This window comes from Cinclus cinclus, chromosome 3 (genome assembly GCF_963662255.1).
Source record: "Cinclus cinclus chromosome 3, bCinCin1.1, whole genome shotgun sequence".
In the NCBI taxonomy this organism is placed as follows: domain Eukaryota; kingdom Metazoa; phylum Chordata; class Aves; order Passeriformes; family Cinclidae; genus Cinclus; species Cinclus cinclus.
Genome location: NC_085048.1, coordinates 52,377,526 through 52,405,425, shown reverse-complemented (window position 1 = coordinate 52,405,425; position 27,900 = coordinate 52,377,526). Strand labels below are relative to the sequence as shown.

The 27,900-nt window shown below is 40.0% G+C and overlaps 1 protein-coding gene across 1 annotated transcript; it reads left to right on the top strand.

The window, feature by feature from the left end:
- Positions 1-27,892, top strand: MTCL3 (MTCL family member 3). Its single transcript, XM_062488798.1, has 6 exons — positions 1-882; positions 1,188-1,412; positions 4,832-4,990; positions 25,295-25,366; positions 25,977-27,152; positions 27,788-27,892. Exons 1-6 carry the CDS (start codon positions 1-3, stop codon positions 27,890-27,892), a joined length of 2,619 nt encoding a protein of 872 aa, XP_062344782.1.
- Positions 27,893-27,900: the final 8 nt, after the last annotated feature.

The following is a 27,900-nucleotide window of genomic DNA, read 5'->3' as shown; positions in this document are numbered from 1 at the left end:
ATGAGCCAGCCGCCTGCAGGGGGCGCCGCCGCCGAGCCGCGCCTGCATCCCGAGGGCAGCAGCGGCAGGAAGCAGCCGCGGGCATCCTCGCCGGCCCGGGCCCGCGACGCCGCCCCGCGCCCTCCGCCCAGCACCGCCAAACCCGCGCCCGCCGCCGCCAAGGCCGCCTCGGCGCGGCCGCCGCCCGGCCAGGCTCCCCGAGCCGCCCGCGGCCGCGCCGCCGAGAAGCTGCCGCGGGGAGCTGTCCAGCCCGGAGCCGGTGCTGAACCACCGCCCGCCGCCGCCGGCAGAGGAGGAGCCGCCGCCGCCGCCGAGGAGCCGCTGCCGCCGGCGGGAGCCGCCGAGGAGGCGCCCCCTGCAGGGGGCGGCGGGGGAGAGCGGGAGGGGGCGGCAGCGCCGCCGCCCAGGCAGTGGCGGGGGAAAGCGGGGCGGTCCCCGCTGAAGGGCGCGGGGGAGGCGGCCCCGGCGTCTCCATCTTCCTCGGGCGCGGGGAAGGGCCGCGGTGCGGCGGCGGGCGGCGGCGGGTACTGGAAGGAGGGATGCCTGCAAAGTGAGCTCATCCAGTTCCACCTCAGGAAAGGGCTGGCGGCGGCCGCCCAGATGCAAACCAAAGGCAGCAACCACGGCAGCGGCAGCGGCGGAGCTTCCTCCGCTGCCTCCGCCGCCTCCGCGGCCGCCGCCCCGGCCGAGCATCCCCCGGCCGTCTCCGCCTCCGCCTCCTCGCCCACTGCCATGGCGGCAGCCGGGGCGGAAGGGCTGCGGCAGGGCGAGACGGAAGGCGACGGCAGGAGCTGCGGCCCCGAAGGCGACCTGAGCCCCCACCTGCAGGAGGAGATGCAGGAAGAGATGGAGAAACTGCGGGAGGAGAACGAGAGCCTCAAGGTGAGGGGCCGGGGCGGCGGAGGGGGTGGGGGAGAACCAGGGCCGGGCGGGGGCCGGGAGGACCTTCCCGGCCTTCTTCTCTCGCGGCAGGAGAGCTGGAGGCAGCGTTAAGATGGCCCTGTCATGGGGCGTGCGGGCAGTGCGACTTCCCTGCTTCGTTGCGGTGCTTATAATGAGCTGGACTCTATTTACCTGCCGTCCCTGCGGGGCGGAGCTCCATTTTGGCTGCCTTCCCCTGTACGTGCTGACATTTGTGCTTTTGACCCACCTGTTGCATCCCTATCCCCTTCTTGCCCCTGTGCCAGAACGAGATAGATGAGCTGAGGACAGAGATGGACGAGATGAGGGACAGTTTCTTTGAGGAGGATGCTTGTCAGCTTCAAGAAATGCGCCATGAACTGGAGCGAGCCAACAAGAACTGCCGGATCCTTCAGTACCGGCTGCGCAAGGCTGAGCGCAAGAGGCTCCGCTACGCCCAGACCGGAGAAATCGACAACGAGCTCATACGCAGCATGGAGCAGGACCTCAAGGTACAGACATGAGCAGGTGTCAATGGGAAGGGAGTGTCTGAGATGGAGACACAACTGTGCTCTTGGTCCTCATGACTCAGGCGTTTGCATCCATTCTGCTGTGCGCCCAGTGCAGCTCATGGAATAGCAAATGGCCAAGCTATTCTCTAATAGGAGCTATTACTGTATGTAGACAGGCTATTTTCAGCTTCAGTCCTATCATTTTTTGTAAAGGTAATGTGCAAGGAGTTACTCAAAAGCAAATTAGGAGCTAAAGGTTTTAGACTCTTTGTGATTGAATGCAAAATATACACTTCCACTGCAAAATTAAACCAACCTCACCAAACAGTCCCAATGACTTTGAGGGGATTCTATTACTCTTTATTGAAAGATTTTAAGGGGCAAGAAGATTGAATACTTGCAGTCACAACACTAATTCCCTTACTCTCTTGTCATCAGTAAAAAAACCTGCTGTTAGGTTCAATAAAACCAGGGTTTTTCACATCCACCTGAAACATTTGACAAAACCCATCAAATTTTGGTGTGTCGTCAACTGTGTTTCATCCATAAGATCTGAATAAGATCTCACAGCCTCTTGCTGAGGAAAAGTTTCAGTCCTTGTTTTAAGATTGTCATTGGTAAAATACCCATCATCTCCATTCCAGATTGGTCCAATTACAGAGAAAAAACTCTTTTGGGAGTTTAATTTCTTCTTCCATTCACTAGATATTGAAGGGCTCCTGCTGAATCAGGACACCTAAAGATTTTTCAGTTGACTGGTCTCCCAGTCAACTTTTCTCATGGAAGTGCAGACCTCTGTATAGCAAGTGTGAGCTTTATTGGCCCCACTTCTGCCTAGGATTCTAGTTACCTATGGCACATGGACTCTGTGGGCTGCAGTGTAAAATGAGAATTTAATACATGATTACAAACAAGGTTATTTTTAAGTTTCTTTCTGATAAATATGATGGATCGAGAGTATGTTATTCCCAGGCACAGTTTGGATCATCTTTTCTGAAAGTTTTCAAGCTTTTCATCACTATTACTAAATTTTCTATTTGATATTCATTTTCTGTGCATATTCAAAACCCACATTTTCTATTGTGGTTGTGACAGTTCTATAAATACAGCTGCCCACGTGGTTCTTGACAAAATAGAGTCTTCCTGATCAGAAGCAAAATCACCCCCTTTTCATGGAGATTTCTGTTTGAAACAAAGGTTATTTTGCACACTCAGAATGATGGTTAGGTGATCAGTTGAGACATGCACATTTGCAGGCAGAATTTGAGGGTGCGCCTCCATATCCCCAGCAAATTGTTCTTTCAGTTCAGAGTTGGCTTCTTTGTTGGTTCAGTGTTACTCTTATTAGCAAGTCATACACATGCAGTTTGGGAAGGGAATTGTTGAGGGCACCTCTGATGAGGTGCTTGTCTGCCAATATAGGAGATAGACGCTAAGGCCTTGGATTTAGCTAGACAAAAAGCTTGCTTTAATTAGCATTTATCCCATGTTTCCCAGTGTGACTGGCTCTTTGGAAAGAAGCAGTGTTCTTGCAGAGCGTTCTTATTGTTCATGAATGAGTTCTGCTTTGGAGTAGGGGTGAATATCTAATGCTAAATTTATGCTTAATAGAGTTTGGGTGCTGGCTAGCAATAATTATAACTTGTGTAGTTTTCTGCAGTGTTTCCAAGTCCACTTCTGAAGAAAGACTGTCCAAATTGACACCGTTCTTTTTGCATTGTTCCTTTTGCGATATATTAGGGAACTTGATCCTTCAGAGAGACAGTCTTGCAGATAGCCATATTAAAATGTATCTTGCATATGCCTGTATTAAAATGTATCTTGCATAAGTGAGTCCCATTTCTCATGTGATCTAGAATGCTCTGTACTTTTTTCCTGCATTAATAGATATTCTACCTTTTTTTTTTTTTTTGCAAACAATTAGCTACCAATAATGATATTACAATTTGGTTTTATTTATTGATCTAGACTGTATCTATAGTCTGAACACAGGTTCCATCAGGGTGCTGTTTTAAATATTCCCCATGATTTTCCATTTGCTTTGGTTGAACAACTAGATGAGCAATTTAATACTAAGTGTAGGAAAATACATCAAGCTAAAGCCCTGTGGTGTGTTTCTCAGCTCATTCTGCAGTCTCTTTGGACTATGGTTATAATTGAAATTCCCCTCCACTCGCTCTTTCTGTTGGGCATTATGTGTCTTGAGTGCGTGTGCAGTGGGGGAGGTTATTGAATGATCTTGTGCTACACTGCAGTGTTGTATCTGTAATTCACACACACTGGGTTTCTTGTCAGGGGAGGCTGAGTCACTAGCTGCTGCTGATTTCTGATAGATTGGATCTTTCTAGATGCTTGCTTACAGTTATTATTATTATTTTTCTTTAGAGTTTTAGTATGCCAAAGAACTTCTGACATACTAACATAAAGATGGTTTGAGTGAAAGCCATGAAGGACAGCTCGCTGAACTCCCATAGATAATGCTAAGTAGGATTAATTATGCTTTCCAGTGTTCCAAAAAAAGCAGAAAATGAGGCTTTTCAAACTATGTGTCTGTGTGCCTAAATCAACATCAACACAGTGATTAGTGTATATTTAAATATTTTTGGTGTGTGATTATAATTTCTTGTGGTTTCACAAAATATAGTGCAAGTGGCTTGCAGGGGAAGATGCTCATTACTTTTCCTGAGGATGAGGATTAGATCTTGTCATATGCCTTTTTACTCTATTCCTGTGAAAATGCATTAAAAAAAAAAAAAACCCCAAACAAACAGCCAAAAAGCTCAGTGTTCATTTGCATTGAAAATAGCAGACATCATTTGTGTGAACACAATGTCAGTAAAAATATTGTTTGTTTGTGTTTTAATCTTAAAATGAGCCAGTAAATATTTTTATTAATTGTTGACCAAGGAGAGAGAAATTAGCAGTGTCAAAATAAACATGTGGCCATTTGTGGTCACATGTAGACCCAGGTAAGGAGGCCTAGAGGAGATGGCCCTAGATTTTAGATGTTGTTGCATGTCAGTTATTTGAAGGCATGTGCTTTAGTGCATTGAAAAGCATAAGCAAGCTGTGATTAAGAGAAGATAGATGATGCACTGTCTCCAGAAATAGTTAATGTCCTGTTTAACCGTTGACGTGACAGAACATAAGAAGGAGTTGGGTTTTAATGTTTGATGTGATTTCTAGTGACGTCCTTAGGGATAATGTACCATTTTTTGGATGGAATTGGCATGAATTTGGAATTACTTAGAATTTTGTCTGTGGATGTCCTTATCTACCCATTTCCTTATATACCTTATGTATATTTCCTTATATACCATCAAAACACCCAGAATTAACTTCTAAATGGTTGCTTAGGCACTAAGTACTGCAGCATTAATTTTTTTTTAACCATTCTTTTGATATACCATTCCATTTAGGTTGCAAAAGATGTATCGGTGAGACTTCATCATGAGTTAGAAAATGTGGAAGAAAAACGTACTATAACAGAAGATGAAAATGAAAAATTAAGACAGCAGCTTATAGAAGTTGAAATTGCCAAACAAGCGCTACAGAATGAATTGGAAAAAATGAAAGAGGTTAGTGTTTCTATTTACTTCTACACTAATTTTTGAAGGTCTTAGATTCTTAGTGATGAACTATTTTTCTTCAACTTTTTTGGGGGGGCAAACAATATGGCAGTCAAAAGTTGAAAGTTTCAAGTGGTGCTAAAGTACAACTTGATGATTGAGAAGCTGAGAAGAAACTAAAATATTTGGTGTTTTCTAGGCAGAAGAGGAACCAAGTGGTGCCTTTTTCTCTACTAGGAGGGAAATGTGAAACTAGCGGTAACAAGAGTTCAGAGGCTTTGATACATTGTACCTACATAAATATTCATATAGGAAGTGTGTTCGAGTGTCTCAGAGGCATCTAACTTTGCAGATGGTGTTTCCCACAGGTTTTTACAAAGACTAGTAGTTTTTCTCTTGCTAATAACTACAACTAGGGACGAGCAGGCACACTGAGACTGGGAATCTAGCCACCTCCCCATCTTGTTCAGTCATGCTCTTTGGAGTACTGGGAAGTGAAACACTCTACCTGGCTTTTCAATCTAAGCATAATTTTTCATTGTATCTAATTAATCTTCAAAATTACTCCAACTGCCATTATATAGATGCAAGATACTGGGCCATTAAGTGAGCAGAAAATTGCATTACAGCAGTAATAGCTAGGCTGACAGAGATAACAAAGCAGTACTAAAAGGAGAACCTGTTGACTAGGAAAGACTTTTCAGAAGGGATTTTTAAAACAACTCTCCTGTTTCTGTCCAAGATTTAAAATTCAGTGAATGACCCTGATTTTCACTTTTAGGAACATACCCTAATAGGAGCACCAGTGTCTTCCTTGATCTTGTATGAAGCATAAGAGATGTATTTCAGTTGTCAAAAAAGGCAGGAAAAATTCAGTTGTATGATATTAGGGCATTTTTAGGAACTGCAAAAAAGTAATTTAAGTGATAGTATTTAAAATATTAAAATGTTTTCTTTACAGGTGCTGAATTTCAAGCATGTTAGTAGAGGTTAAACAGGTGGTTTCTTCCACCTTCTGCTGCTTTGCCAGATAACTGCTGATTTTAAAAAGGGGATGAAGAAAATCTGAGCCTAAGTCAGGTTTCCCCTTATCTCCCTGAAACTTTCACCTTCTGTTTTCTCTCTGGTTACTGCCATTAAATAGAGCTTGGTTTCCTGGACTAGCCTTTTGTTTCTGTAAATGTCCTTATGAATTGTCTTTAAGATTGGTTTTACTCCAAATTTTTTTGTTATTCTTGTCCATTTAGACTCTACATTCTTCTAGGTCCTCATCTCTGCTTCCTCCTTCTCTTTAACAGGTTATGCTGCTGTAAAATTCTTTTGCTTTCTTTTAAAAAACATCTTCAGATTACAGTGATGTTTAGTGGCAATTTAATAGTTTGTGTTCTTTGATATTAAGTCAGTTCATGGACTTCTTAATTCCTGTCATCACTAGTCACTTTCTCCTTATCATGGTTCTTCCCTCTGGCCCACTATGCAGAACTACGATTCTGTTGCTCCCACACTGATCTCCACTTCTTTCTTTGGCTCAAGTATTTAGCCCTTTCTGGTTTTGATGTTGGTATCAATGACAGGGTGCTGGGGACTCCAGAAGAGTTGTTGTCATGTTTAGGGTCTCTGTTACACAACAATGGTTTTCATGAAGCTGAAGCAGCTGGATGATTCCCAGTGACACAGAATGGGGGCACTAAGCCAGAAAGTGTAAAGTAAGACTTGATACCATAGTAGGGGTGGAATGGACAAAGAGTCAGAAATGTATCTTTATATTGAAGTAGGGACAACTGCCCTGCACAGTCATTATATGTGGCATCATAATTAGGTAGGATTTATGTATTTCAGATAGGCTGCTGAGTTGTTTCAGCTGGTGAATGCTGCTTTTCAGGCCAGGACTCTCAGCACAGCATGGGGGAAGTTGGAGGATAGTTGAGGAGGTGCAAGTCAGAGAAAAACACGTTTGAAGCAAAGCCAAATTATTATGCACTTTGCAAATATACCATGACTTGGGGGACCCATGGAAGCATGCTGGTAAAGAATACTAAATCTTACAGAATTGAAATTTGGAATCTGTGAAGAAGCTGTGAAAAGGTTAATAAAAAAAAAAAAAAAACATGAAAGCAACTAAACGCAGTCTGCATCAGAATTTTTCTGTGACAAATAATTTTTCTTCTTCTCTGGCAATTGAAGGTTTCATGTATTTTAAATGTCATTGTCAGATAATAATAATGTTAATTTTCTGTTTGCTTGTGAGTTATTTCCTCTAATTTAATGGATTTACAACCCTTTCTCATTTCAATACAGCCATTATAACCAACAGAACCTCCTGCTTAAGGAAGTTCTACTCAGCTTAAATTGAAATACGGGGGAGACCTTTTATCTGGATTGTGGTCTTTGTTTTATTGAACTTGGAATTATTAGGAAAGTATCTCTCTAAAGGCAAAGAAACATTTTTGTTTCATAGCATAGTAAAAATGCTTGGAGATATACTGATTGATATCTGTACTTTTATCACCAGATGTACTGCAGAAACCCAAACCTTTCCATCTTTAAACTCTCTTTATGTACAACTGCCATTTGAAATTTTTTATTCTTTTATAATGAACAGTGTGAGATAGCAGAGAATTAAAATAAGACTTAATAGAAAATATATGAAAGAAATCATTATGTTTGGTAGGTAGTCTCTAGGGCAGGACCAAAGCCAAAGTTCTTTCTGTGGATTCTCTGCTGTTTCAAAAAGCGTGGAGGCTTGACTGAAAACATGTAGAAAAGATAAAATCTAGCAGATGTGTTGGTTTAGAGTCAAATCTGGGGTTCTCCAGTGAACATTTGGGTGAATGTATTCATGTGAATGTATTTGTCCATTAATATAAAAATTGCTGTTTGCCTTCTGGATTTGGAGCTTTTGGATAAAGACAATTATGATAAATTATACAGCAAGTTAAAAATTGTTGTTGATGGCAGCAGAAGCTTGCAAGCATCCAGGATTTGGAAGATGTTTCATCAATGTATACATTTTCTATCAGTTACTTTTGCTGTCAGTCCCCCAAACTGCAGCTATTTGATTGAAAGTTTTTCCTGCATATGCCCACACAAGATTTTTAATCTCTGTTGGTTTTATTTGTAACAACTGTTGCTGATTTCTTCTTTAATATTGGTTGCTATCAATTGTAATGCTTTTTGGGCAGCTGAAAACAAAGTAGAGGAATTGTTTCCTACCAGGAAAGAGAAATCAACAGTAGCTAGACGTAATTTTTCAGATATCACAATGTTAACATGTTATGAATGATAATGGACATTATTAATTGATTAATTAATTAACTTTCATTCATTTGTTATCAAGTAAAGCCTAGCTGATGCTCGTAGGCCTTTCTGTTATCATGAACTAAAAATTAATTTTTTTGCTGTAGCTAGGTAGCAAGCACCCAGTTATCTGGACTTTAGTGGTTTTTTGTGAGACAAATGAACTAGGGGGAAAATATGATAGATGTACTGGACCCTGGGCTTTACAAATCTTCATTGCAATGCAGACACATAATTGCAAAAAGCACAGTGTTTTTTGGGGACATGTTCTCTCTGGACTGGTGTAGATTGCTCTGCTACTGCTCCAAGCTGGACAGATGCAAGGCAGCTCGGTTCTTACAGCCACTTTAGAGTGATGTTGTCAAGCCACCCTTTTCTTCTTCTAAGCATAGATTTTAGTTCAGGTACAGAACCTGTGGTAACCATGACACATGAACCAGAGATGTCTTTTATCCCTTCAGTCCAGACTGAAGACCAAGGAATCTATGCCTCCCTTCACGGGTCTATGTTTTGCTGTAGTGGTGCCTGTCTTGTCATACTGGTTCGTACACTGGATGGACATGGAAGAAGGCAAGAGGATCTCGGGCACTGGAGCTCTGGAGCTGAGAGGAAGAAACTGAATTCTGTTCCTTATTTTGACATTAATTTGTTGTGGGAACACAGGAAAGCATTTACACTTTTCTGCTTACTCTTGAAACCTTTGCCTGCCCTGTTTAAGCACAGATTAGATCTTCATACATCTCTGAGTGTTCAGGCTGCATAGACATCAGACAGATAGCTGGAAATTTCCCCACAAAAGCTGCTGTAAAAAATCCCCAAACAACTACAAATTCCTACTCCTCCCCTGTTGACCCTGAAAAGAAAACAACAACAACAACAAAATCTCAAACCAACAAACCCACACTGCAAAAGATCTGGTAAGATTCTGTTCCAGTCCACTTGATCACCAATACCAGCTTGCCTCACTTTTCTTGGATAAAAATCCAGTATTTCTTCTTTCTCATAGCCCTTTCTTTCTTTAAGCCCCTTCCTCTGCCATTCAACCACAACCATTTATTTCAAGTCTTTCTTCTATAACTCACAAAGTTATACAAAAACCAGACACAGCTTTTTCTTTTTTCTTTTTTCTTTTTTCTTTTTTCTTTTTTCTTTTTTCTTTTTTCTTTTTTCTTTTTTCTTTTTTCTTTTTTCTTTTTTCTTTTTTCTTTTTTCTTTTTTCTTTTTTCTTTTTTCTTTTTTTCCCTTTTTTTCTTTTTTATTTTTTTCCTTTTTTTCCTTTTTTTTCCTTTTTTTTCTTTTTTCCTTTTTTTCTTTTTTCCTTTTTTTTTCTTTTTTCTTTTTCCTTTTTCTTTTTTCTTTTTTTTTTCTTTTTTCTTTTTTCTTTTTTTTTCTTTTTTTCTCCTTTTCTTTTTCTTTTCTTTCTTTTTCTCTTTTTCTTTTATGTCTGATAGTAGTGGTTGTTTTGCTGTCTTCTAAGTCCCAGTCTTGTCCTTCTCTCCTACTCTTCCTTCTTTCCTTGCATCCTTCCAACTCTTCAGGAGTGTCCAACCTCCTCTCTGGATTTCAAGAGTTTTCTAGTTCATTTTGCTCTTATTCTGCTTGAAATATATTATCCCATTTCTTAGCTACAGGTCCTATCTGCCATGAAATTTTCACTTTTCCTCTGGTTCCTCCACCCCCTTATGAAAATCTCTCAGCTTCCTTGGTTTTTTCTGTTCCTTTCCTTGTTTCCAAGCCTTGGCTCTTCATGTTTGCATCTGGACTGAGATCAGTGGAGGATCACTTGCTGTGCTAGGAAAGAGCAACTATATCACTGTGAGGAAATAAAGGAAGGTTTCTGGTTGTAACGCCTGGCTTCAGCTTTATCCACACCCTCATGCAGCAACAACTTCAGGCCTAGTTAGCTTTGCCTTCTGCCTCTGGAGCTGGAGCATTATCTTTCAGCTGGAGAAAATATTCAGATTGATATCTGGGTGATGGGAGAGGGTGAGGTAATTCATAAATACTGAATTTTCAGCAATTCAAACTGGTAAGTTCCAATAAATAATTACCTGGTAATGTATAGGAATGGGAAATTTCTAAAAGTTTATGTCATCCTTTTGATGTATTAAGAAAGTATGAGGTATACAATGTATATAAACACAAAAATGTTCTGGAACACAGACATATTGGAAAACCTCAAGAGAATAGTTGGTAGAATAATTTACTATGAGCAAACAAGAACGTTGTCATCGCAAAAGGGGCTGAATAATTTGCTGAAATGTCATAAATGTTAACAGTGTTGGTAGCTTGTTGGTATCCCAGGACAGATACTTGGTGTGGAAAATCTACAACGCTTAAAACGTAATGAGGTTACAAAACACTGGAAACAAATCTCATAAAGAGTGGTGGCTTGCAGCATTTCCAACAAGGAAGGCAACCATATCAAACAACATCCAATATTATCCAACATATCCAACATTAAATATTTGAATGCTTCCAGAACTTCCTCACCTGGTACTTGTCTTGATCCCTTCTATCAGGACCTTAAACTTCACCATCTCACAGTCAGTGCTGCCACTGACCATCAAACCTCTGACCAGGGATTCCTTGGTTGTGAGAGGTCTACCAAAGTAATTGACATAGCTGACTTATTAAAGACAATTTTTGCCACAGATAATGAACCATTGCAGAAATCACGTGACTGCTAGTTGTCTGAAAAATGCTTCATCTACTTCCCCTTGTGCATCAGATGATCAGTAGGAGACACTTCAGAGCGTGTTCCTCTGTCTTCTGATTGCTGCCTGTAGCTCACAGCTGGCCCATCACCTGTCACAGGACAACAAATGCAACTGAACTGCTGTTTTGTATAGAGCACAACCCTTCTTCCTCACCTTTAGAGTTTTTATCAGTCTATCATAGCACTCCAGGCATGTGAGCTGTCCTGACAGGTCTCTGAGATTCCAGTGAGGTCTTAACTGTGTGCATGTTCATGGATCTAGCTTCTGTTTGTTGTCCATGCTGCATGCATATGAATCACTTGAGACTGATAGTTGGTTGTTCTGGTTTGAAAGAGAAAGTTTAAGTCTCCATCATGCTGTCTCCCAAGAACATCGTAATTGTACCTCATGTTTTCATTTTTCCCCAGAGTTAGAACCTCATTTCAAGCAGTTGGTAATGGAGAGAGCAATGTTAAGCAGAGTGAGATGAGAGGCTGCTGTAGCTGCTCATCCTCACAGGCTCAGTGCAGTAAGTGGAACTCTTTGGACAGTTACAATAATTTACTTGCTCTTGGCACCAGATGGCAGCAGGGGAGGATTTAATAGGGCTCTCACAAGACCAGTTCATTCCTGTGTCTTTTGGATTATCCAGTACTAAGTCTATCAGCAACACTTTTACCAACAGTACCTTTAAGCAGAGGATTTCTGTGGTCTGGGATTTCAATTTGTTGTCTCATGAAAATTAAATTTGTTTTGATGAAGAGAACAGGGTAATTATAAGACTTTTTAAAAAGAGGTGAGAAACAAGCATCTGCCTGGATTTGTACAGGAAAAAGAAAAAAAGTCCTCTATCTCCAAGCACAGCTGAGTGATTTCTGAGCACTGCATCCCAGCAGATGAATAACCCCCAGTCATACTTGCTTGTGTGGTATTCTGTTACCTTTGGTATCTTGCCCAAGTATTTTGTTCCTTCAAAAACAGTACTCAGCAGGAATGCTATTCATAACCTATGAGGGTGTGATTCTGACATACTTGCTCATAGCACACGGTGATTTCACAGGGAGTGGGATAAGCAGAGTTTGCTTTGGTTTGGTTCTTTGAATATGAGAAAAGAATCATAATGGAGAAAGAAATTAATCTCTGTAACAGAATCTGTTGTAGTAATTCTGTGAAAATATGCCATATGCAGGAAAAAAGTGCATTTGAGAAGCATCTGACGCTTAAACTTTATAAAATTAGATTTAAATTATGTATCAGCTATCAACAATTCACATGAGCCTTTTGATTCAAGAGAGTTACTCAAAATTGAATATAAACAGCCTGATGGTCAATAATAATGTATTGTAAAACATAGGTAATAAATAGGCAATGATTTCAAAGGAATAAAGCTCTATAAATATCTTATTGTGAAGAGATTTTGTGAGTAAAGATGCCTGGAAGGGATATTTTTCAGTCATTGAAGTTGGTGTGCTGCTTTGTGAATTCCTGTGAATGAAAATTTACAAAGATGTGTAAAAGTAGTGGCAGGATTGATGGCTGATTGGGAAGTGCTAATGAGGGAGGGGCAGCTGTAATGAAGAAGAGCGTATTTGGAATAGGTTTAAAACAGAAACTAATTTAGCCATCACAACATAAAGACTGATCAGTTCTTTTGAATCTGTAAACACAATGATGCTACTCTGATTTCATGGGGACATGAGAGTTTTCTTCTTGTGTCAGAATCTTATTTTATTTTCCTTCATCTCTGTGATAGATAGCAGCAACCAAGCACTCTTGTTGAAGGAGTTACTAGCATTACATACAGTCTTCAGATAAAATTAATCCCTTTGCAGTAAGGTGTATTCTAAAGAAAAAAAAAAGTAATGACCATCTTAAAAGACAACAAAACAACAACCTAACTAGGATGGAAGCATAGAATAAAACCTGAGCTTCCCAACACAGAGAAACTGTTTTACAGAAAGGACATCAGTCCCAACATTCTGGTATCAAGCACCTGAAACCCATTTTTTCCCCTTGGATCATTCTTTTCAAAGCTGTTCTTTGCTACAGAATCATTTCCAGCAGTCAAAAAAACCCCTATATATGTAAGTTAAATCAGGCTAAGGAAGGGGCCCATGTGCTAACAAGCAGTTGCTAACATGTTCCTTAACAAGCAGTTGCTAACATGTTCCTTAGATGGTTTTGACCTGGGTCAGCTACCACTGCTGCAGTGTTTGGGCATGATTTGTGGTCTAGCCTGGGTCAGAGCTTGTTACTGATTGACAATTTGAATGTGATCCTGTTTGTTTGAAAGGAAGCTGTAGGGAAGTTTAGCTGTATTGTCATCACAGCTGAAAGGACACTGAATTGTGAAAAGCCAGTTGGCATCAGGTCCTGAGAACAGTCTCTGACCATTTCATTTACTAGTGTAAAAACTAGGCAAAGGTTCTTTGACTTGGTATGGAGCCAGATGAGATGGCAAACGAGATGCAGAACAGCAATTTCCTACTGCTTGGCAAGGGGCAATCAGCTGGCATGCCCAGTTGTCCACAGAGGTAATAGACAGAGTGGGAACTTGGATCAGGTGGTAGATGGTGACTGGTTATCAGAGAAAATGGTTTGTGAGCATGAACTCACTAAAGGGCAGGCTGCAAAAGACACATTTCTCTTGATACAGACTTTAGGGCCTGACTGCCTCAAGGTATAAAGGAGAAAGAAAACCTTTTATATCTCTTTGCTGAGTAGGCAGTCTCGCTACTGGCTTCACTAAAGCTGCCAAAATACAATACCACTTTAAAAATTGAGGAAATTCTGGGAAATACAGTATTAGAGTGCTTTTTAAAGGTCCTCAGCCACAGAAAAGAGTTTTTATTTTTGCACTTCTCAGTTTCAGTAATGCCTTACTCAAGCTGACATTTGAGTGTCCCTATATACAGTTTAGACATAAGGGTACCAACTTGACTGCTCAATCAGAATAAAAAGTTGTCAGGTCACTTAAAAGTGTAAATATGAGCTCCCTTTTGTAGGTGATTCTTAAATAGCTAATATTATGTTACCTTTCACAGTATCCATAGACAGTACATAAAATCCACCCTGGTTCTTTTGTTGTTGCTTTGCCTAAGTTGTTGTGGGTTTTTTGTTTGTTTTGTTGGATTTCTTTTTTAATAATACATGGTGCTTTTCAAATTCCAGCTCACATTTTATTTGTGCTCATTTTGTAATTTTGACAGGTATCTGAAAATTTATGTTTTGTTTTAAGACACTATATATATATGATTTTTGTAGATCCCAAAGAAAGAGATTGCATGATAGAGAGGACAAATTCAGTATCTTTGTACTGGTACAAAAACATGAATGGGAAAACAGATGTAGGCTAGGATTCTCCAGATTTAGAGGAAATCCATATGACTTTGCAAAATTGCTTTCTATTGGAAGGCTTTATAGAGGCAGAACAGAGGCATTTTCTAGGTGCTGAACCTAGAAAACATTTTTGTATGGAATTAATGTACACCGAATGTCATCATATTACTGGAAGTCCCACCAAGGCTTTGATGAATAATAGTTATACATGTTTGCTGTCCCTTATATGACTGTAATTAGTCCTGCTGAAGTGCACCTGTCCCTTGAAAGAAACACCTGAAATAACAGAGTATTTGCAATGTGCTGATGCAGGTCAAAGATGAGCAGGTTTCAGATTGAAAGAAAAGTTGCCATAGCTCTGTTATTGTTTAGTGTATGTGGTCATTGTTGGTTTCAGGGCTATCTTTCTCGTAGTATTAAACTGAGCCTTTCAAAAACCCCACATGAAACAGTTTTCTGTCTTTACATTCTCTGGATGTTCTAGTGAATCTAGAGAACTCTGTAGCCTAATAGATTTTTCAGTTATTCTATACATGGAGTTTCCCAATGCATCCTTCAGGCACTCCTGACAGGAGTTTGGCAGAGCCTCACAGCTTTAGGTAGTTTGTCCTGGCTTTAGGGGAGTAAATAGGAAGTGGCACCATGGAAGTACGTGCTGCTCTGCATTTTTCCTGAGCTCAGCTGTCAGTGTAAGGAAGGGAACCTTGTCCTGTCACAGTACAGATGGCTGCTTTGGAACATGTCATGGGCCCTCAGGGAGTAACCTCAGTGCAGTTTCCAGTGTAAAAACAGGTGAAACAAATTGGCAAGACCTCAAAAGGAACATGGACAGTAGAGAAATATACAACAAAATTATGACAATAATTTCTAAATTTACTATTCAATTGCAATTGTTCATCACTTTTTTTTTTTTTTCTTTTTTTTTTCCCAAAATAATGGTTCTGAGAATTTAGGTGGCTGGCAGAAGTTACCCACCCAGTACTTCCAGGATCAGAAAAGCTGAGTGAAGCAAGCATAGCTTCTTTATGTGCTGCTCTGACAAGTATGTGGCTCCTGAAGGAGAGGAGATACTGTTTGTTAACTAGTATCCTAATGGCACATAGTAGGATACAAAAGATGTAGTATGATACACTGGCCTTTTCATGGGGCTTGGTCCTTCTCCCTGCTCTTATCCTCACTCAACCCCTCCAAAAATCAACCCAACTTCAAGTTTTGTTGCAAGTGCTTTATGATGTCACTTGTATTTGCCTGTGGTCCACGTAGAAATAAAAGGTTATGCAGTCCAGATTATCAGTCAGGTTCAAGGTGATGAATCAGATCTAAGATCCATCTGGAAAGCCAATCCACAGGTATATCAACAAGGCCCATGACTGGTCACAGCAGCAACTGTGGTGAGTGAAAGACAGACTCACTGTATCTCACACAGCTCAAGCAGGACCTGAAGCACAGACTGAGCTGAAACGAGGGCTCCTGGGCCTGTGGGCAGGGTGTCTGAGGAGGTCACAGATGTATATTTCTATGAAATATCTGATAGGATGTAAAGAAGAAATAGGCAGACTCTTTTCAGTGGTGTTAAGCAACAGGACAAGAACAAACTTTTGTGTGAAGGTGCTCAAATACTGAACTCATTGCCTATAGAGGAAGGAGATTCCACCTCTGGGGAAATTCAAGACTGAACAGGACGTGGCCCTGAGAAGCCTGCTTCAGTTGTCTCTGCTCTGAGGAGGGAGAACTGGACTAGATCTTCAGAGGCTGTGAGAGAGAGGACTATTAATGATTAATGGCTCAAAACATTTGACCATTTGTGGAGGTGCCAGGGCACTTTGCTGAGGCCAGTTGTGGGGGCTGATCATAACAGAGGTTTCTGTCAGCCTCCACTATTCTGATCTGTTCTCGTTAACCACAAGCAAAATCTATGTTCACATTTTGCAGTGGAGCATACAAGGGGTAGAAAGGGTCACTTCTAGAGACGGACAAAGGAAGCAGTTCCAGATTACTTCTGCTAAACAGAAGAGCACAAGGCTTGTCCAAGCAGACTTTTTTTTTCTGAGCCAAAACACAGTGAGTGAACAGGAGATCTGAGGCAGCTCTACATGCAGAGCATTTTCCCTGTGGCACTGATATTGCATAGTGGTTTGTGCCTGTACATGTGTTCTGTATCATACAGCTGTACATGTGTGTGTGTCTGTGTGCAAAGTACTGAACTCTCCATCAGGCACATACCTCACATGCAGTATGGGAGTGAGGTAGGAAGAACAAAGTGCAACAAAGGAAATATTGTATGCATACAGTGGTGGGGAACACTGCCGAACAAATGGCTTCTGTGTGCCATTGTTCAAAGCAGCCAGCTGATTCTTCATAAACTGGCAGTGTGTGTTGGTTGTGCTTTACCTCTGAACTGCCCTGGAAGAATATGACACTTCAGGGAGCAGAATGGTGTGTTCTGACCCTCTTCTTTTAGACCCTGTTTTCTTTTAGACCCACTAATTTGCACACATTTATAGCTATATGCTATAGTGCATGTCACTTGACAGGGAGAATACCCAGCTACAGGTGTCCTGGGTTCTGGGATCAGCTCAGCACCTCTTCTGAATCACATGGAATCAGTGCTAGCAAGGAACAAGAGCACCAGGCTTTTGATGTTTTGGGGAGTTTTTTTCCACTCATTTCAGTGATCACAGTATCAAGAAATGAAACTTCCTGGCATTTGAGAAGTTAAGATTTTGATAATGTTCCATAGCTAAGAGTTCCAAGTATTGCATTCCTCATTTTGAAATAAAGGGCAATGGACTAACATCTTAGATGTGCAGGTGTGCTTTTCTAAAGTGTTTGTCTCTGCTTAGATTTTTTTGACATACAATTTCCCTGCTTCCCCCCCCATTGCTAGTGTTAACAGCTGCCTATATCAAGATGTGTAGAAAAAAACCTGAAGGTATCAAGTCTGTTTTGCTTTGTGTGATCCTGGTTGCATGATTGTTTTAATTGACTTTGGCTAGCTTAGCAATGAATCCAGGTCAAGATAACAGCAAAGCCCTTTGCTTAGGTCACAGATGAGTACTTGCACTTAGAAGATATTTGCCATGCATCTGTTTCCATCAGTGTTGTCTGTAATGAGAGGATTCCACATCCCTGTGAAGCATGACTGATGATGGCATCCAACTGCACTGATTAACATCAGTCTTTTAAATTACAGGCTGGTCTAAATTATTTTAATTTTTCAGATGCTATCAGTTTAAATCTTTGATTAAATGATTAATTAGAAGCACCAGTAACAGTCCTCCAGAAAGACTTTTGAACTGGAATATTGCCTTGCTGATACCTATAGATGCACTATATATAATAATATAAATATAAAATAAACAAAGGTTTATTTTTCTTGTGATGTGTTTCTAGGAGTATTGTTGCTCAGTTCCCAAATTCTGGTCAAGTTTCACATATTCCAAAATTATGGGGACAGAACTGTCTTACACAATAAATCACTCTGGTCTTCTGAATAACACAAGTCATAACCCAACTAAAATACCCCAACTATTCTATTGAAACTGGTGCCAACTTTTCAGAAAAGGGTGCTGGTCTATGTTAAAAATTGACAGCTGATAACAGTTTACCACAGCTGTTCCAAAACTGTCCCAGGAACAGGTAAAAATTTCTGCCTCCCTTCTCATCTGAATTTGTTGAAAGTTAGTTACCAGGCAGGTAACATACTTTCTTTGTGCCTTGCTAAATTCAAGGGTCTGCCATCAAAGTTTTGGTGTTAGTTTTTTCTTTGTTTAGAATCCTCATGCTTAGGATGAATATCATTTAGCCATGTAAAAGTTAAGCGTTCAACCTAGGTTAGGAATTTGACCTCCCTCAAAGGGGAAAGGCAAGCACTACTTGGAAGTGAATCTTTCCACTTGTCTGAGGCTGGTTTGATTCTGTGGAGAGGCACATCATTTCTAGCTATTGTACAGCAAACCTCAGTTTTGATATCTACATCCCATATTAATAAACCTTTTGGTCACAAAATTATACCTTGATATAAATTCAGCTGATTATTGTCTATGACTCTGAAGGTTTTTTTCAGAGATGTGGCTTTTCAAGAGATCTCTGTTCTCTTGGGGTTTCTCCTGTTGTCTTAGCTTAGCTTTTACTCCTTGTTCTTACATCTGTATCTTCATATTTTGTCATATTAAAACTGATAATATTTGATTGCACAAAGGTTTGTATCAGTGACCTTCCTTTTCAGTATTTAGTGTTTCTCCAACATTTACCCTGAAATCTTTATCCAATGTTATTTTACTGGTCTTGTTTCCAGTTAGTAAGAAGAAATGTTAATTAGAGTAGGACCTAGAATTGATTCTTCCATAACCCCAATAGGGCTGCTGTGGTATTAATTTGCAGGTGATTTGCTGGTTCAGTGACATTTACGATAAATGCTGAGGAATCAAATATTTGTTCATGATAGCTAATTAAAAAAACATTCCAGTGATCAAATATTTATAATGAGTGGAAGACTGTCAAGCTTCTTTTCAAAATGAGATTTTCACATTTCTAGTGAAGCGAACATTTAAATAATTGTTTTAGGTCAACCTCTATGTAAAGGTTTTAAGTCAGCCTAAAAGTCACAGCCCCTTCCCTTGCTGGGAATAAGCATTTCCCATAAGAACCTGAGCCAGTTTCAGTGAGGGGAAAGAGTCATTATTTAGGAGGAGAGAACCTGGGGATCAAGTGGCTGGTCTTATGAGCATCTTGAAGTTAGTGAAGCAGCTGAATGCTCTGCTCTATCCAGGGCTGCAATATAATCCCTCCCCTCATCTCCATCTTTGCATTGTTGAAGTGCCAGGAAAAGCATAGGATGCAGGCTTAGGTTATCAGATCAGACTGATACCAGAATGAGAAAAGTAGGTGGGGTTGTCCAAACTTGTAAAACAAATTCCTTCCATTTCAGCTCTTAGTCTCCATGGTTTATTTTTCCTAGAGCACCTTTTTTACATGAGCTGCTCATCAAAATGTATTTAATTTGTGGCTGGATCACACTGGCATAACTTCAGAGCACTGCAGAGTCTGATCCTCTGTTTTCAATGAACAAATTTTCCAAACACCTTTGAAACTTCCTCATATATTGTATTACAGAAGATATTTTTCAGCCAATTTGCAAAGAGTTAGCTTTACAGAAGAGCTTTCCCAAGTAAACACAGACAAAAGAAGAGACCAAGAATAACAGAAGACTCCTCCTTTTAGTCAGAGGACAAAGTAGTGATTGCTGAGAAGCAATAGCTGGATTTCTTTGCCATGTTAACAGAAAATCTTCTGGTCACTGCTCAGGCTTCAAGACCAAATGCTTATTTCAGAATTTTTCCTACCTGAATTAATCTTCAATTTTTGCATCCTTTCAAATGAACTCTAAAATCTGGGGTTTTTTTGTGAGATCCCATAACTGAAAATTGTCAGAAGTGCACAGTCTCAGAGGGTGAGCTTCAAAGTTTCATCTGCTCTGCATCTACAGATGCACATGGATGTACCTGTGTTTGATGCTGTCCCACCCTGTGAATCCAGGTGAGGGCTGTAAGTGCTGTCTGTGCATTTAATGCAATTCTTGAGTATCAAATGAGCAGGAACACCAATGGACATGTGTGATGAGCCCACAGCATTGCAGAACTGGCTTCTCTATACATTTCCAATTAGCAGGGTTGACGTGCACACTATGTGCAGAATCATTCTTATTTTCCTTCTCACTACTTTTCATTTTTGACACAAACTCTTTTTGTTGGGATATTGTAACTACTCTTTGGTTAATACATATACATTTGTATAACCAAAGCAATGAACCTCATCTCATTGCTAGCACTTTCCTGTTCTCATGAAAATCTTCTTGGAATCTCTTTTGAGATATCCTTCTAAGAAGACTGAAAACTCCACATGTGGTACTAGGTGTGAGACAAAACACTTGATGAAATCTCATATGCATATAATAATAATTGCCATATACATATCTGTGCCTGTGATTATTGCTATTGTCATGTGGTGGTGGTTTTAACTATGTTGATGTGCTGTCTGTCATACTGTCAGTCCCAGAGAAAGGCTGGAGCAGTGCATTGTACTAGGCATTGTTCAGACCCTGACCAAAAGAATTAATGTCTTCTCTCAGATAGAAGAGCTGGCAAATAAACACCAACTTAGGAAACCCTAGGAAAAGTTTAACCAGTATCAGTTGCAATACAATAACTTATTCCTGCACTTGCACTTCAAAATATTCATGATGTTCTGAGATTTTTTTTGCATTTCAAGATCAGGAAACCAAGTGTAAGATGATTGTGATTTCTGCATCTATAACAAAGCCTAGTTGGATAGCATTGAGGAAGTAACCATGTCTAGCTCTTCCATGATTTGAAAGGTTCAAATTGCAGAAGACCTCTTCCTCCTCAGAGAAATTGCTTTCACTGTTTTATGATATCCTGGTGGATGAAGGAATGTGTAATCACAGAAAGCAAAGTATCAGTTTTGGCAGCTATTTGACTGGGATGTAGCGAGAGTTTTGAAAAGGAGGCTTTCATCTTCTGTCATTGTTTTTAATAAGGAAAAGAAGGAAGCAAATGTAATGGAAGCATAAATATGCTGCTTCAGTTATGCACTGAAAAAGATGCTTTTACCTAGTTGTGCCACAAGAGTTACTATGACGTGCTCTAACAATGTGATTTTAGTTCAAACTGCAAAAGATTTCTTTACATACAGTGCAAATATTGCATATATTTTCCCCTTCTTTTATATTTTTTCTTATTTAATTGATAAATAAATAATAGTAAAGGATCTGAAAGTGATAACTGAAACAACTCCTAAATAAATGCAAATGGAATAATAAAATATTGGTGGTCATCTCCTCTTTTCTCTTCTACAATATGAAGTCATTCAATTACATGAGAACTGTTTTTCTCTCGGTAGTGAAGTAGTAAAGATTGTTTTCATTTAGTATTGCTCCTCAGCAGTGTTCTGAAATATACCAGTTTAAATATGAAGAGAGTGTTGGTACAGCCAATAGGGATATGCTTAGTGTTTTCTTTGTGGACAAGTAGGCTGTGCTTTTTGCATCACTGTTAACCTCTGCTTTTTCATTTGTGACTTAATTTTGCAAGCAAATAGAATACAGAAATACTCAAGATTTCTGCTCTTGAATGATGGTGGAAGGAGTAAAATATTATTTTCTATGCACTTGTGCCATTGACAGACAAAGCCAGTGTCTTGATCTGGCAAATTGCTGACAAATTGCACTAAGAGTTGCAGAACAGGGAAGACATTTTAAAAACAAAGATTATTTTTTATTGTTGGAGAATATAAATTTTCAATTTACCAACATGGATAGTGTCAGTTTAGTTTTTACTACATTAGAACCAGTGGCAGAAAACTAAAAGTTCTGTCTTGTGTCTGATTTGATCCAGCTCCATGAGTTACACAGACATACTGATTAAAGGGAAAATGCAGAGAGAGGCTTAGGGCAAATTTGCATTTCCCTGGTCATAGTCACTCTGTGCCACACAGAGGCAAGTTTGTGCAGCCCAAAAATTGTCCAATATTCATCAGCTTTTCAAGACTGTAAAGATGGTGTTAAGTTTACTCTGATTTTTGAAAGCTCTGCAGATGTGTCACAGCAGTTGGGAATCAGCTAACCATAGCCAAGTACAGCACAGTCTTGTGCAGAAGAGAAGGTCAGTGGTAGCTGTGGAGATTCAAGGAGCTGCTCACCCTTTGCCCTGTTCTGTGAGGAGGGATAAAGGCTGTTAAGAGGCTTTCGTGCATAAATCCTCTGATGTGTCAGGAATTCCTCCTGAGGTTGCCCACCATGATTTTTAGGTAATATACCTCTAGATAAGGTTTGAAATAATCAAACCTAACCATCTTGAAAAATCTTGGTAGGTTTTGCTTAAGGATTCTTTATTAATTGCTGAGATATTTGTTTTATGTTAGAAACAGGTAGGAAGAATTTGAGTTCATATTATAGTTTTCCTCCTCTGTGGAGTGTGATGCAATTTTCTCTGTATTGTGTTATTCTTAGAGTAGATTTCAGGTCTCTTTCCACCTGAGAAGCATTGAACATGACAAGTATTGTTAGGACTGCACATTTGGCTTACAATTTAGGGCTGGCAAGAGAAGGATTATGCCATCTTGAGAAGTGCTTAGCATCTCCAGCAAGACATTGGACAAACTCCAGTGAAGGTCACTGGAGGATTGATGCTGCTGAGCACCACAGCAGAATTCCCCTTTGTGTGTGATCTGATTTGCATCAAATACAAACATTATCTGAAGCCTTAGCTAGGCTATAGACACTTGTGAATAGGATTATTTTAATTATATGGAAAAAATTATATGAGCCTATATACTGTCCTTCACAACAAACTCTCAAAACCAATTCAATATCCTGTCTCGGTTTAGTATGAAGATTTGTGTGCAGGAGTCTGAGTTGCTATTTTTTGGCTCTTCCATATGTTAGTTTGAACATTTTTTTCCTTTTTTCCTTTTGCTGTGATGAATTTCACTGCTTATTTCATTAGCAGCAATAGTTTTCATGTCGAAAATTGAACTGGAAGACTGCAGTAGTACAAGGCTTGAGAGAATTGATAGAATAGCCACTGTAAATTGGGATATGCCCATCTGGAAGAGGCTCTGAAAAATTTAGTATTTATAGCAAAAATTTAATATTTATAGCAGAATATACTTCTTGGTATGTGACATTCTTTATTCAGTGTGATATTGCCTCAGTGCCCTGACATGATGTTGTGGGACACTGTGATTGTGAGAATATTATCTGTCAGCTGAGATTTGTGAGATCTTAACCTCTAGTGATCAGAAATTGTGTCATGGTGTTTTTCATGTGAGAAGAGCTCATGCCAATTCCAGCTGGGCCTAATCTGCTTACCCACAACATCCTGCTAATTGAATTGTGCATGTTCTTCATTGCTTTCCGCTATAAAATTATTGCTAAATGCTGGGATTTTGTTGGTGAACGATACAAGCTCTGGAAGGCTGGTTGTAATTCAAGTAGAGCAGAATGGAAAGTAGTGCCTAATCATTACATAACCATAACTTCTATTGTAATTAGAATGTTGCTATCCTGACTAACTTAAAGGAACACCAAAAAAATATAACAAGAAAGGAGAAAACCAGGGTTTTTTTCTTTGACATCAAACCTAGAAAGGTACTTTTTCTTATATTTCTTATCTTCTGAAAAGTCATAGGATATAAAAGAAGTTTCAGCCCAGCATTCCAGAACTTCATTATTTCTGGAGACGTTCTGAGCTCAACAAGATGAGCAAAATGCATTTAGGTAATAAAGCAGAAATATAGTTTAACTATAACTTATTAATTTAATATTATTATTATCAGTGGGTGGTACTGGCATAATTATGGGCCAAGGAAAAGTTTGTAGTGTAAACTGATTTGAAAAGGTTTTTATCAAAGTGCTGATATATAGTGGTATAATTAATGGTAGTATAGAGGAGGAACCTACTTATTTGAAAGTTTAGGGCTTTATAAACTTGCCAATTCTAAAAGAAAGAAACAAGATAACCCTTCCAAAAATCTATGCACCATTTCTACAACAGGGTAACTTGTGGGTGATTCTGGAAAAGAACCATTTTGTTTGTAGACTGAATCCCAAATTTGATGCGTTTATACTTACAGGGAAAAATGAGTTAATGGAACCATTTTCATGTCTTTTCTGGATTCCAGTAGAAGCCTGTGTTTTACAGCTGTCCAGCTATCTAGCTATGATCTTTGCTTTGTTTTACTGTTTGGTCTACTGAGAACATTCAATTTTTCTGCCAGAGACGTAAAAATTTGATTTATGTGTGAGTATTTCTATGTCATTAACTTTTCTCTTTTAAATGAGCAGTCCATGAGTGTAGTAAATTTTAGCAGAGTTGATCTGCAGAAAAAAGAGGGTGATTAGTACCAGCAGGCAAATGGTGCACAGGACGGTTATGTGCAGCATACCCACCCACTGTACTCTGTCTCTTGAGGATTATGAGCATATTTTAATTCCCAGTGTGTAGATGGCTTTTAGATAGAGCTAGATTCCCTCCCAGCTGATGGAGAGAAGTGCATGTTTCTCAAAGGATCTTTCTACCAGAGCACAGTCTCAGAGGGAGATGGTGTTGGTTGTATCACTGTCCTGCCTTGGGGACTACAATTTACTTGGGGAACACAAAAACTGGGAACAGCTGCAAATGGGGTGTTATGTATCAACATATTCTCTCATTGCTTGCTTCTCTCCTGCTGTTTTCTTGGTGATCAGTTTGAGTGTTGCCAGTAGGATGGAGGCACTTGTTTTTTATTGTTGCTGCTTTTCCATTAAAAGTTTCTGCTGTCAGCAGTTGTAAGATTTTTGCTGGATACACTAGCTGGCTTCAATCCTAGTGCATCCAACTCTGAAAGCAGGAGTTTCTTTTCTACTCTCTTGGGCTACATAGCAGATGAGAGGACACCAAAGAATCTCACTCATATCGTGGTGCAGACAGACCTGTGTTTGTGTGTTTTGTGTGTTTCTGTTCTTGAGTTGGTACAATTTGTTTGTCTTTAGAACTTTGTAGTCCAAGCAGTTTTAAATGGCATTTACTTGACTATGATCTGAAAACAGAACGAGCATAGTGACCAGAGCTATATGTGAGTTTGTCCCCAGTGTACACTCAGGGAGGTGTGACTGCAGTACACTGCAAGCTTGAAGCCAGAGGGTGGGAACACAGACAAAGTTGTGCTTGTAGATGTACACTGGAGTCAGCTATAGATCTCAGTGACACTCTTTTGTGTAGCTGTCCTACCGTGAAATCTAAGACTAAGGCTTTTTTAAAGTGCCTTGGCCGCCACCAGGTTTAATATCTAAATGAAATGAAATTCCTTTATAATTGCATTTGATTTGCTATATTTTAAAATTAATTACATACAAATTATATACATCTTAACTATACCTTTAGAAAATTCAGTGCATGTCCTTTTGTTGTAATTGCAGCAATCATTGAAAAGGAGAGGAAGCAAAGACCTACCAAAATCAGAAAAAAAGTCACAGCAGACACCAACAGAGGTATGTTGCAGTAACTGTAGCCTCGATTCTTATGTGGAGATTTCAGGAAACTATGGAAATGGGGTACATGATTGATATATTTGCACTTGGCTTGCTTTTTGCTTTGCCGTTTATTTTCCTCTATGCTGTGAAATGGAAAAACTCTTACCCCAGATCTGCAGTCAGACACCACTAATCTCAAGGACCACCTAAACAAACGTGGTGCTGCAACAGGACCCACCAGCTTTCACCTACTCTGTATTTTAGGCAAAGTAAATGGCAGCAGCAGTGAAACAAGCTTTATAGGCTCTATTTTTGCTGACTTCAGGATTTTTGAACACTGTAAGTCTGATAATGTTACAAGTATAGAAAATATAAGGTTTTTTACAACCCTCCCCCCCCTTTTCCCACCCCCCAAGGTACTTCTGGGGACTGTAAAAATTTTAGTCACAAGTGTAATAATATTTTCCCCTCTTCTTAATGTATTTATCAGTGAAAAATACTGCAGGAATATATCTTAGTATCTAAAGCCATGTACCTGTGATTGTTAATCTTGTAAATTAAGGCAATCCATGGGAGGTCTCCTGTTTGACTTCAAGTTTCTTCAAATACTGCCTTTTTTTTTCCTAAGGATGACAATGAAGACCTGAAATGCCAGCTACAGTTTGTCAAAGAAGAAGCAGCCTTGATGAGGAAGAAAATGGCTAAAATTGATAAAGAGAAAGACAGATTTGAACATGAGCTGCAAAAATACAGATCGTTTTATGGGGATTTGGACAGTCCCTTGCCAAAAGGTGAAGCAGGTGGGCCACCTACTACAAGAGAAGCTGAACTCAAGCTTCGATTGAGGCTTGTGGAGGAGGAAGCTAACATTCTCGGGAGGAAAATAGTGGAACTAGAAGTAGAAAACAGAGGACTGAAAGCAGAGCTTGATGATTTAAGAGGAGATGATTTCTCAGGGACCACTAACCCGCTCCTGGGAGAGCAGAATGAATCCCTGTCAGAATTACGACAGCATTTGCAGCTAGTAGAAGATGAAACAGAATTGCTGAGGAGAAATGTAGCTGATTTAGAAGAACAAAACAAACGCATAACAGCTGAGCTGAACAAATACAAGTACAAGTCTGGGGCCCATGAGAGCTCTAGGCACCATGATAATGCCAAGACAGAAGCGTTACAGGAGGAGCTAAAAGCTGCACGAATGCAGATCAATGAGCTGAGTGGCAAAGTCATGCAACTCCAGTATGAGAACAGAGTCTTAATGTCCAACATGCAGCGCTACGACTTGGCCTCTCATCTTGGCATCCGTGGCAGCCCTAGAGACAGTGATGCAGAAAGTGATGCAGGAAAAAAGGAGAGCGATGATGATTCCCGCCCCCCTCACCGCAAGAGGGAAGGTCCCATTGGTGGGGAAAGTGACTCCGAAGAGGTGCGCAACATTCGGTGCCTGACACCCACAAGGTCTTTTTATCCGACGCCGTCTGGGTGGCAGAAAAGCTTCACTGACAGGCAGCAGATGAAGGACATTCGCTCTGAAGCGGAGCGGCTGGGCAAGACAATAGATCGCTTAATTTCCGACACGAGCACCATCATCACAGAGGCAAGAATTTACGTAGCTAATGGAGACCTCTTTGGACTGATGGATGAGGAAGACGATGGCAGCAGAATACGTGAGCATGAGCTTCTGTACCGGATCAATGCGCAGATGAAGGCCTTCAGGAAAGAGCTCCAGGCTTTCATCGACAGACTCGAAGTTCCAAAGTCTTCGGACGATCGAAGTGCCGATGAACCTTTGTCAGTGAGTCAGGTAGACTTTTACTTATTACGGCCTACAGGTAAAAAGGCTCTGCCAAGCAAATTAAACCTCAAATTGGATTTATGGCACAAAAAGAAAATTCTTTATTCTAGACAGTGGACAAAAATCACTGCTTCTTATATTACTAAAAATGCTCATTTGGCCATGTGAAAACATATTCTACCAATAGGACTATTTGTGAACATGGAATAAATCTGGTCTCCTGGAAATTAAAATTATTCTCTAGGAGGTAGAACATATTACTCCTTTCTGGCTTTGCAATTGCATTTGACAGAGTTGGGCCTTCATTGCCACTAATGGCAGTGCAAACAGTATTTTTGGTACGCATGATCATGATTCATAAACGGACATGATAGTTTTCTTAGTGGATGGGGAGTATTAGATGAATAAAAGGAAAATTTTATTAATTTTAAGCATGAGGAAATACTGAATTTCAGAAATTGTAGAGAATATGTCAAACCACAGATTAAAAGAAGCCATGCAAATCTACTTTATGGAGTCCCAGAGCCACACAGCAATGTGAATATTGTAATTGCTGTAGTAGATTGCATCTTGTTGAAGGCCTGTTAATCACTGCTTGCATGCAGCAGTAACAAGCATCTTTGTTGTGGTTTGTTTTTGTGCAGAATTGTTTCAGAGAGGTTTTGGGGAGCAAACTCCTTGCTGACTCAAGATCTTTTGCCATGAAAAATGAAAATTGCCTACTCTTATCTTATCATGCAATCCTATAGTTGGCATA